Source organism: Notothenia rossii, assembly GCF_949606895.1.
Source record: "Notothenia rossii genome assembly, chromosome: 9".
NCBI lineage: Eukaryota > Metazoa > Chordata > Actinopteri > Perciformes > Nototheniidae > Notothenia > Notothenia rossii.
In genome coordinates, this window is record NC_136907.1 from 66,516,326 (window position 1) to 66,533,195 (window position 16,870).

At 38.9% G+C, this 16,870-nt stretch overlaps 2 protein-coding genes across 4 annotated transcripts in view; both read left to right on the top strand.

The window, feature by feature from the left end:
- The first annotated feature begins 211 nt into the window (after positions 1-211).
- Positions 212-13,518, top strand: mapre2 (microtubule-associated protein, RP/EB family, member 2). Of its 3 annotated transcripts, XM_079647773.1 has the most exons (8): positions 5,903-6,006; positions 6,087-6,216; positions 8,016-8,143; positions 8,953-9,098; positions 9,198-9,414; positions 9,642-9,790; positions 10,587-10,745; positions 12,106-13,518. In XM_079647773.1, the coding sequence occupies exons 2-8, from the start codon at positions 6,095-6,097 to the stop codon at positions 12,202-12,204; spliced, it is 1,020 nt and encodes a 339-aa protein (XP_079503899.1). In that variant the 5' UTR covers positions 5,903-6,006; positions 6,087-6,094; the 3' UTR covers positions 12,205-13,518. The 3 variants fall into 3 exon arrangements, with proteins under 3 accessions (XP_079503900.1, XP_079503899.1, XP_079503901.1); XM_079647774.1 differs by lacking the exons at positions 5,903-6,006; positions 6,087-6,216 and adding an exon at positions 212-317; XM_079647775.1 differs by having other exon boundaries at positions 5,941-6,216.
- Positions 13,519-14,260: 742 nt separating this feature from the next.
- The window catches only part of spidr (scaffold protein involved in DNA repair), a 35,647-nt gene continuing 33,037 nt past the window's right edge, over positions 14,261-16,870 (top strand). Inside the window, exons 1-5 of the mRNA XM_079648094.1 lie at positions 14,261-14,477; positions 14,769-14,930; positions 15,052-15,115; positions 15,682-15,864; positions 16,635-16,777. Of these exons, the coding sequence (XP_079504220.1) occupies positions 14,463-14,477; positions 14,769-14,930; positions 15,052-15,115; positions 15,682-15,864; positions 16,635-16,777 (567 nt within the window). The 5' untranslated portion in view covers positions 14,261-14,462. The remainder of the gene's footprint in view (positions 14,478-14,768; positions 14,931-15,051; positions 15,116-15,681; positions 15,865-16,634; positions 16,778-16,870) is intronic.

Consider the following 16,870-nt stretch of genomic DNA (forward strand, 5'->3'; position numbering starts at 1 on the left):
ATCTTGTGTTTAATAAATACTATAATTAGTTGAGAAAATATGTTGGTTTACTTTCATCGTGGAAAGTGATTTGACACGGAGCGACAAGACGGAAAGATGACGGATGTTCCGTATGATCAACGCATCAAGGCGTGATTGGTCAACATTACGACAGATGTCAGTAGCGGGCCAATGAGCTCCCACACCGATGAAGCATGGTCCAATCAGATCCCAGCTCTCCACTCATCGCGTAGTGAGAATTGGCATATGAGGGTGGGGTGACTCAGCCGGAAAACTGCTTTTTTAACACCTTCTAACCTGCGGAGCGGAGTTCACTGGTGAGTCTAATTTGAGAAATTCAATGGTTAATTTGTTTAATACGTGCCAAATGTTGTGCAGAGGCCAAAACCAGTGCATTTCTACGTGTCTGTCGGTGGTTCGCACGGTGATGTAGTCCAGGGTCAGGGCATATGTCGGCTGTCACTGTTCTGACTAACTGTTGGCACTTGGCAGGAGCAAAATTAGCTTGCTGTAAGTTGGCGGTTAGCTGAACAAGATATACCACCGTCACTGTGAGCAACGTGCGTAGTGCAAAGACAGTCCTTTCTCATTTGCTATTCCATTTCACTGTGTAGTAGCCTTGCTTTCCAATCATCGTTTCTCCTTTTAGCTGTCATTCCGGACACGAAGCTGAGTTAGCTTCTTTCACGAGATTCACTGTCTGCAGCTAGCTGCTTCGTTACGGAGTTGCTTTATAAACAGTATTGTGAAATTAACAATGCTGTCTCGTGCTTTCCTCAGTTAGAGCTTTTACTACGCAGTGGCGTACACTGAGGACACGCGAGAAGTAGAGGGGGGAGACCATGGACCTCTTTTGTCTTGGGTGCAAAATTGCCCTTTTTGTATTGTACAAGGCAACTTTTATTACACACGTAGTATTTTAAGTAACTGCTTAAAAGATGTGATATTTGAGATCTGTGCTCCATCCTTTTTGGTCCTCCCCACCCTCAGTTTGGTTATGAGGTTCCCCTGAAAGTGTTTGTGCACACCCCGGCCCTGACTGTAAAACTCCTTTTGTCAAATATTATGCTTCCTGAATAATAACCTAAAACACCTTGCAAACACACATTGTAACCTGCTAATCAGGACAACACTGAGACACTGATATTTTTAAAATATTGAGGGTGTTTTTTGGGTGGAGCTGCCCCCCCTCTCACCCACCCACTTGAGTAGCCAGTGCAAGAGAAAGCCTGCTGAGATATGAAGGGAGAGAGCAAACAAAGCTCTGTTTTTCCTCTAATGGAAAGAGCTTATGTCCCAAAGGACCATTGGTTTATTTATAATGTAGCCGGCATGCACAGAGACTGTACATCAAGCAACACAAACCTGAAGGAAACACAGCACCAGTAACAGTTAGATTATCCTGCTGTGTTCTAGTCTTTTACCCACTTGATTTATCCTAACTACCCAAACCTACTCTATTCCAAAGAATGCATCATATACATGTTAAGGAAACTGTTTACAAAAATTACAGCATTGGAATTTACAAACCATTTGGCAGGCCTTTTATTTTCTCATTTTATTTACACCTGCAAATAGTATAACTTCATATTTTCTATAGCTAAACAGTCCTGACACATTTAAGGTCATGTTCAGACAGGCATACACACCATAATTCATTTCAGACATGGGGTATTTGGGCAAAAAAGTGGAACCTGACTCGCTTTTTGCTGCAACATAGTGCAACGTCATCAGGCCGTGTACTGCATTGACCAGTTAAATATGTTCCTAACATTCCTGATAGATTATTTTTCAGCCTGGTAAACTCCATAAACATTGTATTTGAAACCAGGTAGAGTTATGCCATCTAATAATAATAATTGATATTCTTGACTCAATACTGGACTGCGATTGTATTTCCTATTCTGACCAGTACATAAAACAAGGAAACTGCTGTTTTAGTCTAACTGCCCGGAGAGATACAGTATTTGGCTTTTCATTTTTTTAATATAAATGCTAGCTTGTTGTTAAGAGTAAAACCCCTACACAAGTTTAAGTTCCAAACCCGGCCTTTGTCTGTGAGGGCATGTGTCGTCCATAGGGTCTACTATTTAAATACTTTAAATCTTAGGCTTCACAGTCTGACCATTTATTTTGAACAAGGCATGCATGCTTTACCTAAGTGCCCATCAGACTGAAAAGTTCATTTCAGTGACAGCCTCACACTAGCTTTGCCATCCATCTTATCAGTGAATTTGGAATGCAAATCCTGCTCATCTGAACAAGCACAGAGCCTTCGGACTTCCAGCTGCCACTCAAGTTGGACATTGTCACTTGTTTGCTGCTTGCTGCCAGAGACAAAGCAGACCTCTGTGTATTCTCTCATCTAATTGTAAAGAGAACAATATGGATCATTTGTCACTTAACAGTCTGAAAAGGCCCGTAGCATTAATGTAGTAGAAGAACAGCACAGCATGCTTTGGTTCTTAGTGGAGACATGAGTCCACGCCACAGTTTGTTCAGTTAATGAGATTAGCACTTGCCTTTTGTTTGGCTCAGCAGGAATTCATCAAAAGACCAAAGAACGCTTTTTTGATCCAGTAGAGTCAAAGGATCCTGTTTATCCACACATGAAATATAACTACACGAGATATATATCAATCATTCACACACTTGCCTTGATTTCTTTCCCCAAGACTTTCAGATATTTAAACACATAGCTTGAAGGCACACATATTAATATAGGGCTGAACTGTTGCAGTCAATCCATGGCACATGCATCCTCTTTGCTGACATGTGACTTTAAAGCTCCTGTGTGATTAGTTTAAGCTGAATAAATCATAGTGATTATGAAAATGATTGCCATCATTTCATAATAAAACACCCTTTGGAATTTTGAAAATGTTTTTAATGATTAACAGAATGCGACTTCATGAAGCTGTGGTTACACAATACACATACAGTATGGAGAAAGGAAAACCATAATAGTTCAAATCACATTTACTGGTTCTTATAGATCCATTTAATGGTGGCCATTGTTATTGGATCAAATAATCAGACTTCGTTGGACATTTATCTGCATTTTAACAGAGATCAAGAGTGCGCTGTATGCTTTCTGTAAAAGCTAGTAAGTTGTAGAGAAAAAGTGACTTCAACTTTGGCCTGAGGGTGGCACCAGAGGAAGAGTTTTTAGTAAGTGCACAGATGGTGACCAAATGTTGAGAGTAAAAGGCATCCCTTACCCAACTTTAAAAGCAGGGATGGACAGTTTTGATTTGTAGTTGACATTTTGACTTAAAAAGTAACAGCTGGCACTGCATTTAGAGGTCGATGTGTACACTTTGGAAATAAATCTTTGTTAATAATCATTGTTTAAAGATGTTTCCTTTCCACTAAGGCAGGGTTTTGAGTATTTGAACCAAAAGATCCAAAACAAAGTGCTGCCTCGTCGTATGCCTACCTTTTGTTACATATCATTGTCTAATACGCAACCCTTGCCCTATTGGTTTACTTACTAAACATTAAAGACAGACTTCCAACTGTTTTATACACAATTATACCTCCGTTTTAAATCCGTTTGTTCACCAAGTTATTTTTAAATAAAGTGTTTTTATTTGTGGACTGCAAATTGTTTTCGTCACAACCATTACACAAGGGACTTGGCTGACTCTAGGACTGTTGTGGGGCTCATCCTGACCCAAACAACACAGGACAAACTGACACACATACAAGTGTCAAATATTACCAAGAATGTTGACTCAGTACTGATAGTGATGCTATCATTGTATTGATCTCAAAGTCTGTAACTGCATTTTCTTGACTGTCTTTGTTTTTACGTTTCACTTAAAGGACTATCAGGGGGGAAAACTCAAGGCAGTAAAATTTAAGAGCATCAGAAATGCTGCACCTTTCCCAGAGGCCCTTGCTGCCAGGGGCGAAGCTACAGTTGGAGGACATATGATTGTCTGGACATGCTTCATGCATAGGATTCCTGTACAGAAACATCATAGCTATGTTGCTGAGAGCTGTCAGGGAGCTGCCTGTGTTGTCACATCACTTTTCCATCAAGCATGTTCAATGGTTCCTTACCACTGATTACTAACGTGTTTAGACTTGGACTGAGTGGACCTTTATTTATATAGAGATGTTTAAAATCAGATGTGTAATGATTTATGGGACATTTATGGGAATTGTTGGCGGTCTCACTATTTGACAAAAATATACATTTTATTTTCGAATGAGCAAAATAAGTTGTAGTGGAGGATTGCCTTTAAATAAAGCACAAGACTCGAAACAAACAGTGTATTTTTCTCTACGTTTTTTATAACTTAAAAATAGAATACATGTTATTATTTGTATTATAACATTTGCAGTTTATATTTTTTAATTCAAACAATAACATGGTGTACAACAAATAACAGAATTGGAGTACATTTGAAATGTCTAAGGATCTAATAGCTTTAGCCAATGTATAATGTTTAAGTTTTCAATATAAGTCAAATACATTTCATCTGTATCAAATGATTCGGCTAAGGTATTTAATCATGAAGACATAAATGACATCTGCAGCAAAATGGAGAATTTTCTAAACTAGTTGTACATCAATCATTGTTAGTATATCTCTTTAATTGTTTTCAAGATTTCTCTCTGAAAGTCAAAGCCAAAAGAAGAGCCATGGAAACCTCTCAGCCATTCAAAGAGGCAGCTCTGCGGTAAATACAAAACAAAACAAAACAAAAGCAGTGATTTACAATATAAGAACAACACAAACAGGAAATATCTGAGCTACCACAGTCTGCAACACAACCGCATGTGTGTTGAATTTAGATCTTTGTCTAAATGATAAAGCAACTTGTTACTTTCCTACTGGATATTTAGAACCACATTTACATGATGATTACATCATTTATAGTAGGGCTGCTCAATTAATCATATTTTAATCACGATTATGGCTTTCAACGATTACGAAAACAACGTAATCAAAATAAAACAATTATTTTTTTTATTTTTTTTTGGTTTTTCAGTTGAATTATGCTTAAAGTTCAGGGTAATCAACTGTTAAAAACATACTGTTCAACATTTTTTTTCTCCAATAAATGGATATTTTCAAAGTCAATGAATAATCCCATTTAATAATCGCAATTACAATTATTGACCCAAATAATCGAGATTATGATTTTTGCCATAATCGAGCAGCCCTAATTTATAGTCAGTCCATTCATTTGTTGGTTGACAGAAAATAGTTTGGCCACAACTTTAATAATAATTTAATTCTATAAGCCATTTATCACCCACAGTTATTTACTAATGGTTCCAGCTAATCAAATGGGAATAATTGCTGTCTCGTTTGGTCAGTCCAAAGCCACAGTCATTCAGTTAGATAAGATTTAAACAGAGAAAAGCAGGAAATGTTCAGATTTGAGGGCTTAAAAAAAGCATTGTGTGCTATTTTTGAATGAAAATTACTTGAACAATTAGTCGATTATCAAAATAATTGGCCATTAGATTTCTACTAATTAAATTATGAACTCATTGTTAAAATCCTAAAGTGTTAAACAGCTGTTTAAAAAAGTTCCATATGGCTAGTAATCAGAACATTTGGCTATACTTCCATGTGTTGCAATCATTACATCAGCGCCACTTCTATCTATCTATTAGGATCTGCTTGTGTTTTCTTTTATATGTCTGTTGTTGTAATCCCATAATCACCTAAAGATTTGAATGTGAAACTGGGTGGGCTGCATTTCCCTTTTGATCAGAATCATTGGCTATTGTCTGTGAGCCTTTATGAGCTGTCACTGAGTTGATCTGCATCTCCTAATCGGCAGGCATTGATCTGATCTGGGATAATGCTTTTTCTTTTTTGTTGGAAGCACTCAAACGATCAATATCATTTTGGTTTACTGAAATACCCCACCATAAGGAACAGGCAGCCAACCCCATCAGTCACGTGGTACAGAGTGCAGCGACGTCATCAGGGCAGAGATTTGAGAAGAATAAGCAGACAGAGAGCAACGAGACCCGAAGGTGCGACAATTTCCTAGCATTTGCATCGTTTTTTGTTTCTTGGCCAGAGAGAGAACAGAGTATCTGTTCAACATTTTTAGAGACCCAAATGCCCGGTCCCACCCAAGCCCTTTCCCCAAATGGAGAGAATAACAACGACATCGTCCCGGACAACGGAACCAACATCATTCCTTACAGGAAAAATACAGTGCGAGGAGAGCGCGCCTACAGGTAAATCAGTGTCATGATCCGCATTTTAATCTCATGTTTGATTTAAGGAAGATCATAAACACACTGCTGCAGATAGAAACCTGCATTCCGGCCTCCTCGTCGTGTGTTTGGATTTTTGCTTTGCACCCATCCGCTATTTTCCCCCTGTTGTCTCTCAGTCTCCTGTCATGTTAGCTTTCTGTATGTGGCGTAAATTAGGCTAGCTTCTTATGCTGGTCTGTAGCACCTATAAATATATTTGGAAGCCGTGTAATGGTGTGAAATATTATGGTGCGCAATGGCACTGGTACATTTTTGCAGGAGTGGATCGCTTATTACATGACAAGAATACACAGATCCGCCCCTGCTGCTGCTAGTATCTTCCAATCGTGAAATGACACAGCTAAATAATCATCCCTAATATCACGATTGGTGTGTAAACGGGGGTGTTTTCATGTGTAGGACCCCCCTACGCCCTGCTGCACGAGCCCGATCCCCCCCCCTCCCGTGTTTGAATTAAGGCATCAGCCCAGCCCCGGTGTCGGCTGGCTATCCCTGCCGGGCTAACAAAGCATGCTAGCAGGCAGCACATACATCCGCTTTGTTGACATGACATCGGCTGGCCCACTTTCCTTCCTTCCTTCCCTCCTTCCCAGAGAAAAACAGTCAGACGAGGATCTGCTCCTGCAGTGCTGCGATAACCTAACTTTAACGCTGAGGGGTTACTATTATTATTTCACTGCGTAGTCTGGTCTCGGATGGGATGTTGCATAGGGATGAGGATGATTTAGCATGATTTAACGCCATATCAGTTGCTGCCATAAACCAATGGAGAGGGGCGTTTTTAATGCAGCTGGTCTCTATCATTGAATTAAGATGAGAAATGGTCCATTTCTGTTTAAAGATTTACAGAGGAATGCACACTTAAATGAATCTATGTGATGAGTATTACTGATTACTACGTACTTATTATATATGGAGTGTGCATGTCCAAGTCATTTGCTAAATGGGCTTTAAAGGACTGACCTTCACAATCATACCCTGCATTTTTGTAATGCAAAACACATGTTGAAATGCAACCTTCAAACAAGCTTTTGGTAAACTAACTAATACATTTATAGATTTTCTTGGCACTGTCAACACAATTGCTGGCAAAAATGGGTCGAGATGTTCTGGTGGTCTATATTCAATTTGGCCTGGCTGATCAATGTTTCTGTCACTAAGTGTTAACACAATGAAATTGTATGCATCAATTAATTGTGTTGTGGCCATGCTTTGTAAGTGTAACGGCTTAATCTGTGGTTTAAGGAAATCTCGGATGCACTTTTTGGCACATGGTATGCTTTTGGTGTTTAGGCCTGAATATCCCTTGTTTCAGTGGGACAGGTTCCCTGGAAGCAAGCAAGTCAAATAACATGCCGACTAATCCAACTTTGGTACGGCTTCTCTTTAGCATGAAGGTAAAATCAGATTAAAGGCTCAAATTGAAAGAGGGCCTACAAGGACTCTTAAAACCTAGCTGGCAAAGGTGATTTTCACAAAATATGCAGAATGCTATTTTAATTGACTGATAATGAACTAAAAAGAGATCCAAAGTAAGCAATAAAAGGGACCTACTAACACATTGTTACCATAATGCAGTGCATGATTGGTTGTGTAGTTAATTATTGTATCGTTAAAGTCTGTGAATATACAATTGATTAAACGATCTGCAGAAAATCCTCAGCAAAAATGTTGGTAATAACTAACTTAAGTCATGAGTAAAAGGCATATTTGATGCATTGCTTTTGTTTTTAAGTGTTGTTGTTTCTCTTTTGCAGTTGGGGGATGGCGGTCAACGTATATTCTACCTCAATAACCCAGGAGACTATGAGCAGGCATGACATCACTGCCTGGATTAACGACATGTTCTGCCTAAACTATACGAAAGTGGAGCAGCTCTCCTCAGGTAATTACACAATCACACACTTCTCTCTCTCCTCTTCCCCCCTCTGCGCGTGTCAAAGAAGCTGTTTTGAGATCGCTTGAATGTTTTGCATCTTTTCCTGTAGAGCACATGGTTCAAATGAATCTGTGTAAGCTGGCACTTAAAGCAACCTGTGGAAGCATTCTGGTAGAGTCTATAAATAAATGTGTAGCCTGCTGTGTTCTCATGCTGTTACCAAGTAATCCAATTTAAATCAGTCTCAGCCCATAGAAACACAACAGAAGCACCCCTTTTCTTTAGGTTTAAGCTGCTTGGTTGATGTAGATGACCTCTTATGTGCTCTCTTGTTGGGGTTGTGTGTGTTTTATCTCATGGGTAAGCTGGTGACCTCTTTTTAAAGCAGATAAAGCTTTACCTAGGCTTCTGCTACTGTTAGCCATGTTACCAAGATTCTACACTAATAGTAGGGTTGGGCCAGTGTAGAAATGTCTGAACTAGTTTGATATTAAACCTATCGTTGTGACGCCATGGTACCGGTTGCTGATGTAAGCTATTTTTTTTGTTGGCTAGCATAACATGAAACTGGTTTAAGGTTGTACACAAGACCAGACACGCAGAGTCCGAAATCAACCCAAGTTTTATTACTCATTTCTTTTGAAGGAAACGGGGTCATTGATAGAAAAGGCTGCCGTTTTTTCCCCCCTTTTATCAGAGTGGATTTTTGTCGTGCAAAGGAAGGCACAATGAAACTTGGCCTATATCTGGACTCTAGTCTTCTAATCTTCAAGCCAGAGATTATGTAATCAACCAACATTTTCTTCCATCTCTAGGAGCTGCCTACTGCCAGTTCATGGATCTGCTCTTCCCTGGCTGCATCAGTCTTAAGAAGGTCAAGTTCCAAGCTAAATTGGAGCACGAGTACATTCACAACTTCAAACTGTTACAGGCATCCTTCAAACGGATGAATGTGGATAAGGTGAGTCCTCCTAAAACGTTCTCCTTTCAATCTTTTCTCCACACTTTGTGTTTTCAGTCAATTACATCAGTTCCTATTTTCCTTCCCCCTTTGATTCAGATTATTCCTGTGGAGAAATTGGTCAAAGGCAGATTTCAGGACAACCTTGATTTCGTCCAGTGGTTTAAGAAGTTCTTCGATGCCAATTACGACGGCAAAGAATACGACCCAGTTGCAGCCAGACAGGGTCAGGATGCCCTCCCCCCCCCTGACCCCGGTGAGCAGATCTTCAACCTGCCAAAGAAGTCCCTCCACGCAGCCAGCTCCCCTACTGCAGGTAAGCTTCAAATGCACATCTTGGTCTATGCAACTATATGTTAAATGTTTGCAGACAAAGGGGCATGTTTTCATACTTATATACCTGACCTGTAGTATTTTGATTGTTATGTTTAAGTTCTTCCAAAGTCAGAACAAAGACTCCATTTTTGTTTTATTATTTACTTAATTACTTTTGTGTTGGTCGGTTTTCTCTTCCTGATTAAAAATAACTTTTGTCTGCTGTAGGAGCGTCAAGGTCGAGTTCAACAACCCCCAAGTCCTCCACACCAACATCCCGACCCTCGTCAGCCAAAAAGATCCCTGCTGTGGCAACATCGACTCCTGCCAAAGGAGAGAAAGAACTGGAAGCACAGGTCACACATCTTACCGAGCAGGTGTGTTGATGTAAAGCTTCATTCTCATAGTTAGACATCAATTTCACAACCATTGTGAGACTGGAAACCAACACTCAGATCCCCAAACTCTTCTTGTTTTTCAAATGATTGGATTGGATGTCCTCTGCTGGCCACTCGGCAGGTTCAATAAATGCAATAAGGCGGACGATCTACTGTGTCATTAAATGTTGCTGCAAATTTCTATACAGGCGCTTTGGTCTTATCTACACTGTTCTTTACTGTTGGATTTTATTTCAACCATTTCTTAACTTTTTTTAATGATTTTTTTTTTTTTTTAAATATGGATGTTACCTATTTGTTTACACCTTGTTTAATAGATGATGTGCTTCATGAAGGAGTTGCTTTAATATTATCTCACTAGGACACATTTTAAAAAGCAATAATGAGATAGTGGTACAGTTTTAATTGATTAAATTGACTACTCTGGTTACATGTGACTTGCCATTTGAGACAACTTGAATCATGTTTTAGTTTTTTTACAAAAACAATGTAACATGTAAGGTTGTACAATGTACAAAGGGTTAACTTGTATTGATTAACTTACAGAGAATTATCACCAGAATTAGCATTGAAAAAATAAATGATACATTTTAGTTATAGGTTATTATAAACTAAAGTGTTTTTATCTAGGTTTTCAATATGCAAACGTTTATCAGAATGAAAGGCAGATCTAGTTGATGTTGTATCCGCTTACTTGTTGCCTTCTGCCTCTCATCAACATTGTGTGTGTTTTTATATTGATGCTAAAAAAGAATGTGAAATGTTTTTGTTGTAGATGAACACATTAAAATCGGCACTGGAAGGAGTGGAGAAGGAGAGGGATTACTACTTCAGCAAGCTGCGAGAGGTGGAGCTGCTGTGCCAGGACCAGGGGGAAGAAAACGCCCCGTTTGTGGATCGACTAATGGAGGTCCTCTACTCTACTGACGAGCAGGTCAGTCTGAGACCTTTGATAGATCTGAACAGGATTCAGGAAACCTTCATCTTCACTGACTTTTATAAGACTTTGCAGCGGAGAATACCAAGGACATTTTGTGAATGTTAGTGTGTGGTTAAAAGAGATAAGAAGTCTTTGTTAGAAATCACATGTTCGACATCATGAGCATAATTCAGCAGAGGTGGGGGACTCAAGTCACATGACTTGTGACTTGAGACTTGCTTGACTAACATTGGTAAAAGGCTTGACTTGACTTTGACTTGGTATTCATGACTTGAGACTTGACTTGACTTGGGACAGATGACTCGAAAGGACTTCAACCCGGACTCTCATTCACTTCATGAAATCGCTACAGCACCAGGAGGCAGTGGGACGTGTAATTCCGCCCCTGAGAAGTGCAGCACCAGCGTACAAAGAGCTGTGCCTTTTACGCAACGCCTTCACTGTGTTTACTTTCATTAGAACAGCTGAAGAGCGTCGTTTTAACCACACACACCTCTATACACACACACACACACACACACACACACACACACACACACACACACACACACACACACACACACACACACACACACACACCTCTACACACATCGAACTGTCCGATTAATCCCCCTATTACTCGTTTTATGAAGGAGATGTCCGGTCACCAAGGCGTGTGTGTGTGTGTGTTTGTGCTCTGCTCTCACACACACACACACACACACACACACACACACACACACACACACACACACACACACACACACACACACACACACACACACACACACACACACATATATATATATCACGCGCCCTGTTACATACACTATTCCGTTGTATTGGCTTTGATGCAATATTTCTCTCTGTGCAAAGACACAGTTAGGAAAACAATGAGACAGAGTCTTATGGGAGCACCTTAGACAGACCATGGAGAAATGCTGTGACCCTGCTGAAGGGGAGCCAGGGCAGGAGGCTTAACATGTTGATGTTAAATGTTTGTGTTGTACTCCTGTTTTCACTTTAGAGCCCTTTAGAACTAGGGTTATAATTTCAGAGCCCCACTCTCCATTGCTATTTATGTTGAAAATAAAACTAAACTTTTCATAACCACAATATTTTTAACTGATTTAAATTCGGACACTGGGATTATTCATCTGAATTTCGTATGACTTGACTTGTGACTTGCTTGACCTGAGCAATGACTTGACTTGACTTGCTTGACTCTCACCACAGTGACTTGGGTCTTGCTTGAGACTTGTAGGTTAAGACTTGAGACTTACTCATGACTTGCACATGTATGACTTACTCCCACCTCTGTAATTCAGTAACACCAGTGTTAAGCTTTCTCTGTTCCCCCCCGCTTTTTTTTTAGGAGGGAGCAGAGCTGCCCGAGGCTGACGGACAGGAAGTGGACCAGCGAGCCCACGAGGAGGCGCCAGATGATCAGAAGGAGGAGCAGGATGAATACTGACCGCCATCGCTCCTCCCATCAGTTACATCCCTCCTTTTTTAATATGTGAGAACTGTTAAAGGATTTCAATTTTTTCCTCATGGTTTATCCTTTTTGTTCTCTCCAAGACTTGAGCACATGAAGCAACTTCCTGAATAGAAGCACCATCACAGTTTTTTTTATTTTTTTGTATCCTTCTGCTCACTGTTCGATGTTTTTTGTGACTTTTGGTGAACTGCTGTGGCAGGTTGTTGGTGACGACCTCCACCAGCAGAACGAGCTCAGACCATCACAGAAGTTCCCTGAGGACTCTGTGTGTGGAAAAGCAATTCAAATCCTACAGTGCTCGTGATAAAATGCTTAATCTTAGACAGGTAACTGTTACCTGTCAGTGCAAGTGTTAACTTCCCAGCTTCTGTCCTTTTTTCATTTTGTTTTTTTATTTTGCATATCAACAATATTAACCACATGAATGCAATAAGCAAAGCCCTAAAAGGGCTCATAGTAGCTCTTATTTAACCTCCTTCCATATGTTGCACTGACATTTGACTCTATATTGGACAATCTGTCCATAGACCCTCACCATATTTATTATTATTATTTTTATTAAGCCTTAGGAATAGTGTGAGATTCTGCATTGCATCCTCGTGAAGGAGGACAATACAATTTAAGAATTGTGAATAAAATGTAGTTACGCCATCTTATGATTGTCAATTATCCTCACATATTGCCACATTTCAGATAATCAGTGTGCTCAACATTGTTTTATTCACACCATACACGTTGGTTTGGTGATAGTTAACTTGGTATGCCATAAACGTAGAGAAGGAAGAAAACGTTATTATGGATTAGTCTTATTATGATGCATTTTTTCAGTTTCGAACCTCGGCTGGAACTTGTGGTCTGTTCAGATTTCAGATTTTTTTTTAACCACAGGTCTTAGGGAGAGTCTGTTCACTGAGCAATTTGCCATGCTATATTCCAGTAAGTACATTGTATACCCTTTCTTAATATTTCATCAACTAATATTGAACTGGGCAGTGCACCATAATGCTTTAGTTATATATTATTGTGTAAAGGAAAAGGAATGTAAACATGTACTGTCAAAAATTAATGAATGGTAAATGTTTTTTTTTCATGTCCCACTCATGATGCATTCCCCAAAAAACGTGTTGCATGTTTGCATTTTATTTGTGAATAACTTGACCTGCTTTTTACATATTTAATAAAAAACAAGGTATGTTACAGTAAGTGAGCTTTTTGTATGTTTAACCTGCTATTTGAAAGATGTTGAGATTCGGATGGATTTGCTGTAATAAAATCACGTTTTAAGTCTATGGGAGTTTTGTCATGTAGCTCCAGAAAAAGCAACTAGCCTTGGTCATAGTTTTAGCAGATAAATTGTAGTTTTATTAGTTTGATGAAGTCTGTATCTATTTACCAGTACCACAGAGTGAACATACTGTTTAACTTTTTTTTTTTACTAAGTAAAAGTGCAAAAGCATAATAAGGAAAAACAAAATATAACAGGTAAAGGTACTCATTATGATGAGAGATATATGTAACCAGCGTAATTATAGCTAATCGTACATACTTTATATGCAAATGTTTAGATATTACTTGAGCATAGTCATTTTCTGTTACTTTTAATATTTCGTAGGCAATGTTTCTGGACTTAAAGTATTCAAAGTAAAGTACAAACACAACTCAAGTGATGTTAAATACATTTTAAATATTAAATTGTTTAACAGTAAGTAATAGTGAAATGAAAGCTGTCAGATAAATTTTGTAATTTAGTGAAAGAAGATAAATATATGTCCCTCTTTAAATGTAATGGAGTGAAAGTACAAAGTGTACAAGACAGGAGAAATGGATTTCCAAAGGCTCCAAGTTCAAGGAGGAACATCACTGCCACTACAATTTAATAAATGAAAATGAAAAGCTATCATAACATATAGATATGGATTAAAATAAATGACAACTAAATAAAATAACAATTCAATATAATACAATTTTAAAACTAACTCACTATCTCTCTCTCTCACACACACACACACACACACACTGCGTGCGGACCATGCTGTTGAATAACCAAACACACCCCTCTCTGGATTGAGCAACACAGTGCTGTTAGTACGTTTGCAAACCAGTGAGCTAGCAAACACCGGTAAAGCGCTATTGCACAAAGATGGGTTAATTAAATAGATGCTATTAGACTACGTTGTTTTGACACATGCATAAACTGCAGCTGTTGCTTAAAGTTACTTTATTTTGTCGTCATGTCTTCCAGAAAGGTAAGAAACCTGCTAACTAGGTAGCTAAATTGCTAGCCTGATTATGCTAACTTGAAGCTACATGCTAGTTAGCTTTGACAACTATCTACCTCTGCCCGCCCCCAGCTGAGTGCAGTTTACCTGTCACTCTTGAATCAAGTGGTTTATATATTCTTCATTATCACAACGACAAACCAATGTTGTAATTTAATGTGAAAACTTGATGTATGTCAATAAAAGCTAAGTCAGAGCTTTCGACCCAGTTGTTGCATTTAGTGATGAGAACGTTTTCTGACCGTCCCCGTCTTTTAGCGTAAAAGGAACTACAAGGATATAAAGCGTGTCTTCTTTCCTGATGATGTCGGAAAAGGTTTGCAAAAATTGGACAAAGAGCCACGATCCCATTCACCTGCGTCTTCTGCCAAGAGCTGGGAGAAGTGTGGAGACAGTTTTCTGGACTCTCCCGTCATGAAGGTGGAAAAGATGCTCTATGACATGACTGAAACACATAATACTCACATAACCAATTCTTATCTATTATTCTCCTGTTTATTTAACATTGTTGATGGTGTTATTACTTTTATTTTTGTTGCAGAACCTCAATTCATCACGAAGAAAACTGTCTGATATAAAAAAGATGGCTCAGTCCTCTGCTTTAGGTAATTTGTTGTTAAGATTTGAGTGCATTTTCTAATACTTAAGGGGCTTTGCAATATCTTGATATTTTATCATCACTTTAAACGTCGCCATAGTCATTCATGATACAAATTATTGTTATTTACTGTCAAAGTAATCATAAAATCACATTATATTCAATGTACGTTTGGACTGAACAATCAGATTGATAAATTATGGTGAGACACCATTTTGGTTGACAAAACTCTGCTCTAGAATAAATTAAGAAAACCGAGATAAGGCAGTCTGGGGACATTCACTTCTATCTTTAATCTTCCACCTCTTGACACAATTTAATGTTGAGATGTTTTCCTTTTGTTTTGTTAAAAAAAAAAATATTACAAGACAGCCTTTTGAGAAAGTGATGAACTTTAATCTCAAACAATACCTTTGATTCCTTCTATCTATTCCACAAAGGAATATCAATTGTTGTATTGCATTATTTGGTGTGGGGAATGTAGCCATTAAGCTCTTTAGATATGTCTCTGGCTTTATTTGTTGACATTAAACAGACATCGCCTTATCTTTTCTCTCTCTTGTGTTTGCCCAGTGCAGACCAGGGCTGACCCCTGTAATGAGGACCCGGCGCACATTGCATGGAGCTCCAGTGACGGAGACCAGTCTGATGACAAGACGCAGGATCAACAACAACAGCGTCCTCAGAGACCGGCGAGACCCACAGCTCCAATCCAGTCTTACACAAGAGCGCTGCGCATGCTCATCACTGATAAAGGTACACCACGTCTGTTGTGACTTTCTGAGTCATGGCAGGTAAACCATAGGCAGTGCTGGTTTCCTGAACAAAAACTCTGACTAATACTGTCCGTCAGCAACCTTTTTTCTATGACTAAGATGAGACGATGATTAGACAAATGTCATTCAACCCTAACTGAAACTACATCAACATGCATTGGGTGGCCATGAACGAATAGGCATTGCTATAGGCCCATCTTTATAACTCCAAAAAGAGGGGACAAGATACTCCTGACTGTTTTCTTTTTAATTGCAGTCGTTTTGTGTCCTGTGCTGCAATGTATTAAAAAAAAAAAAACTTTACTAAACACTATACTTACAATTAAATGCCAAGAATTATAGTGCTCTAAAACTTAAAAACTTGAACAGAATAAGGTTGACTAAATACGAGCAACATTTTTTACTGAGAAATATTACTTATATTTGTTTGTATCTATTTGTGAGTTCAGCTTATACTACTCTACTGCAGAATGGTAAAGATATGATCAACATTAAAAGGAATAACTGATTCCAAATTGTCTAACTATTCCTCCAACTCATCGTCCAGTTACTGGCATTTTCCAGAGTTTGCTCAGTTATCATGCAGTTGACTCAGCTTTTGTCCTTTGTTCACTTGATAACAACTTCTATTCACTGATAGGCAGTGAGATTTGACCGAAAACCCCAGACTTGTCTGATAAGTAAACATTGAGTCAGGATCGGTTTATCAAACCTGTTGTTTTAATTTATAGTATTCTTTTCTTTCTTTAGATGACCTTCCTGTCATCGACACAGACACTGATCTGGAAGAATCTGAGGAAGAAGTTGAGAAGGACAGCGGGCAACAAATCTCAGACTGTGAATCAGAGTCCTTTGAGGAAAAACCTGAGGATTTACCTCTTAACCCTTCAAATGTGAGTGAACTAAATTCATACTGACACATTGCCTCAGATACCACATTGAACACATTCCTCAAAGGTGCCATAAACACTAGATGGCGCCACAGA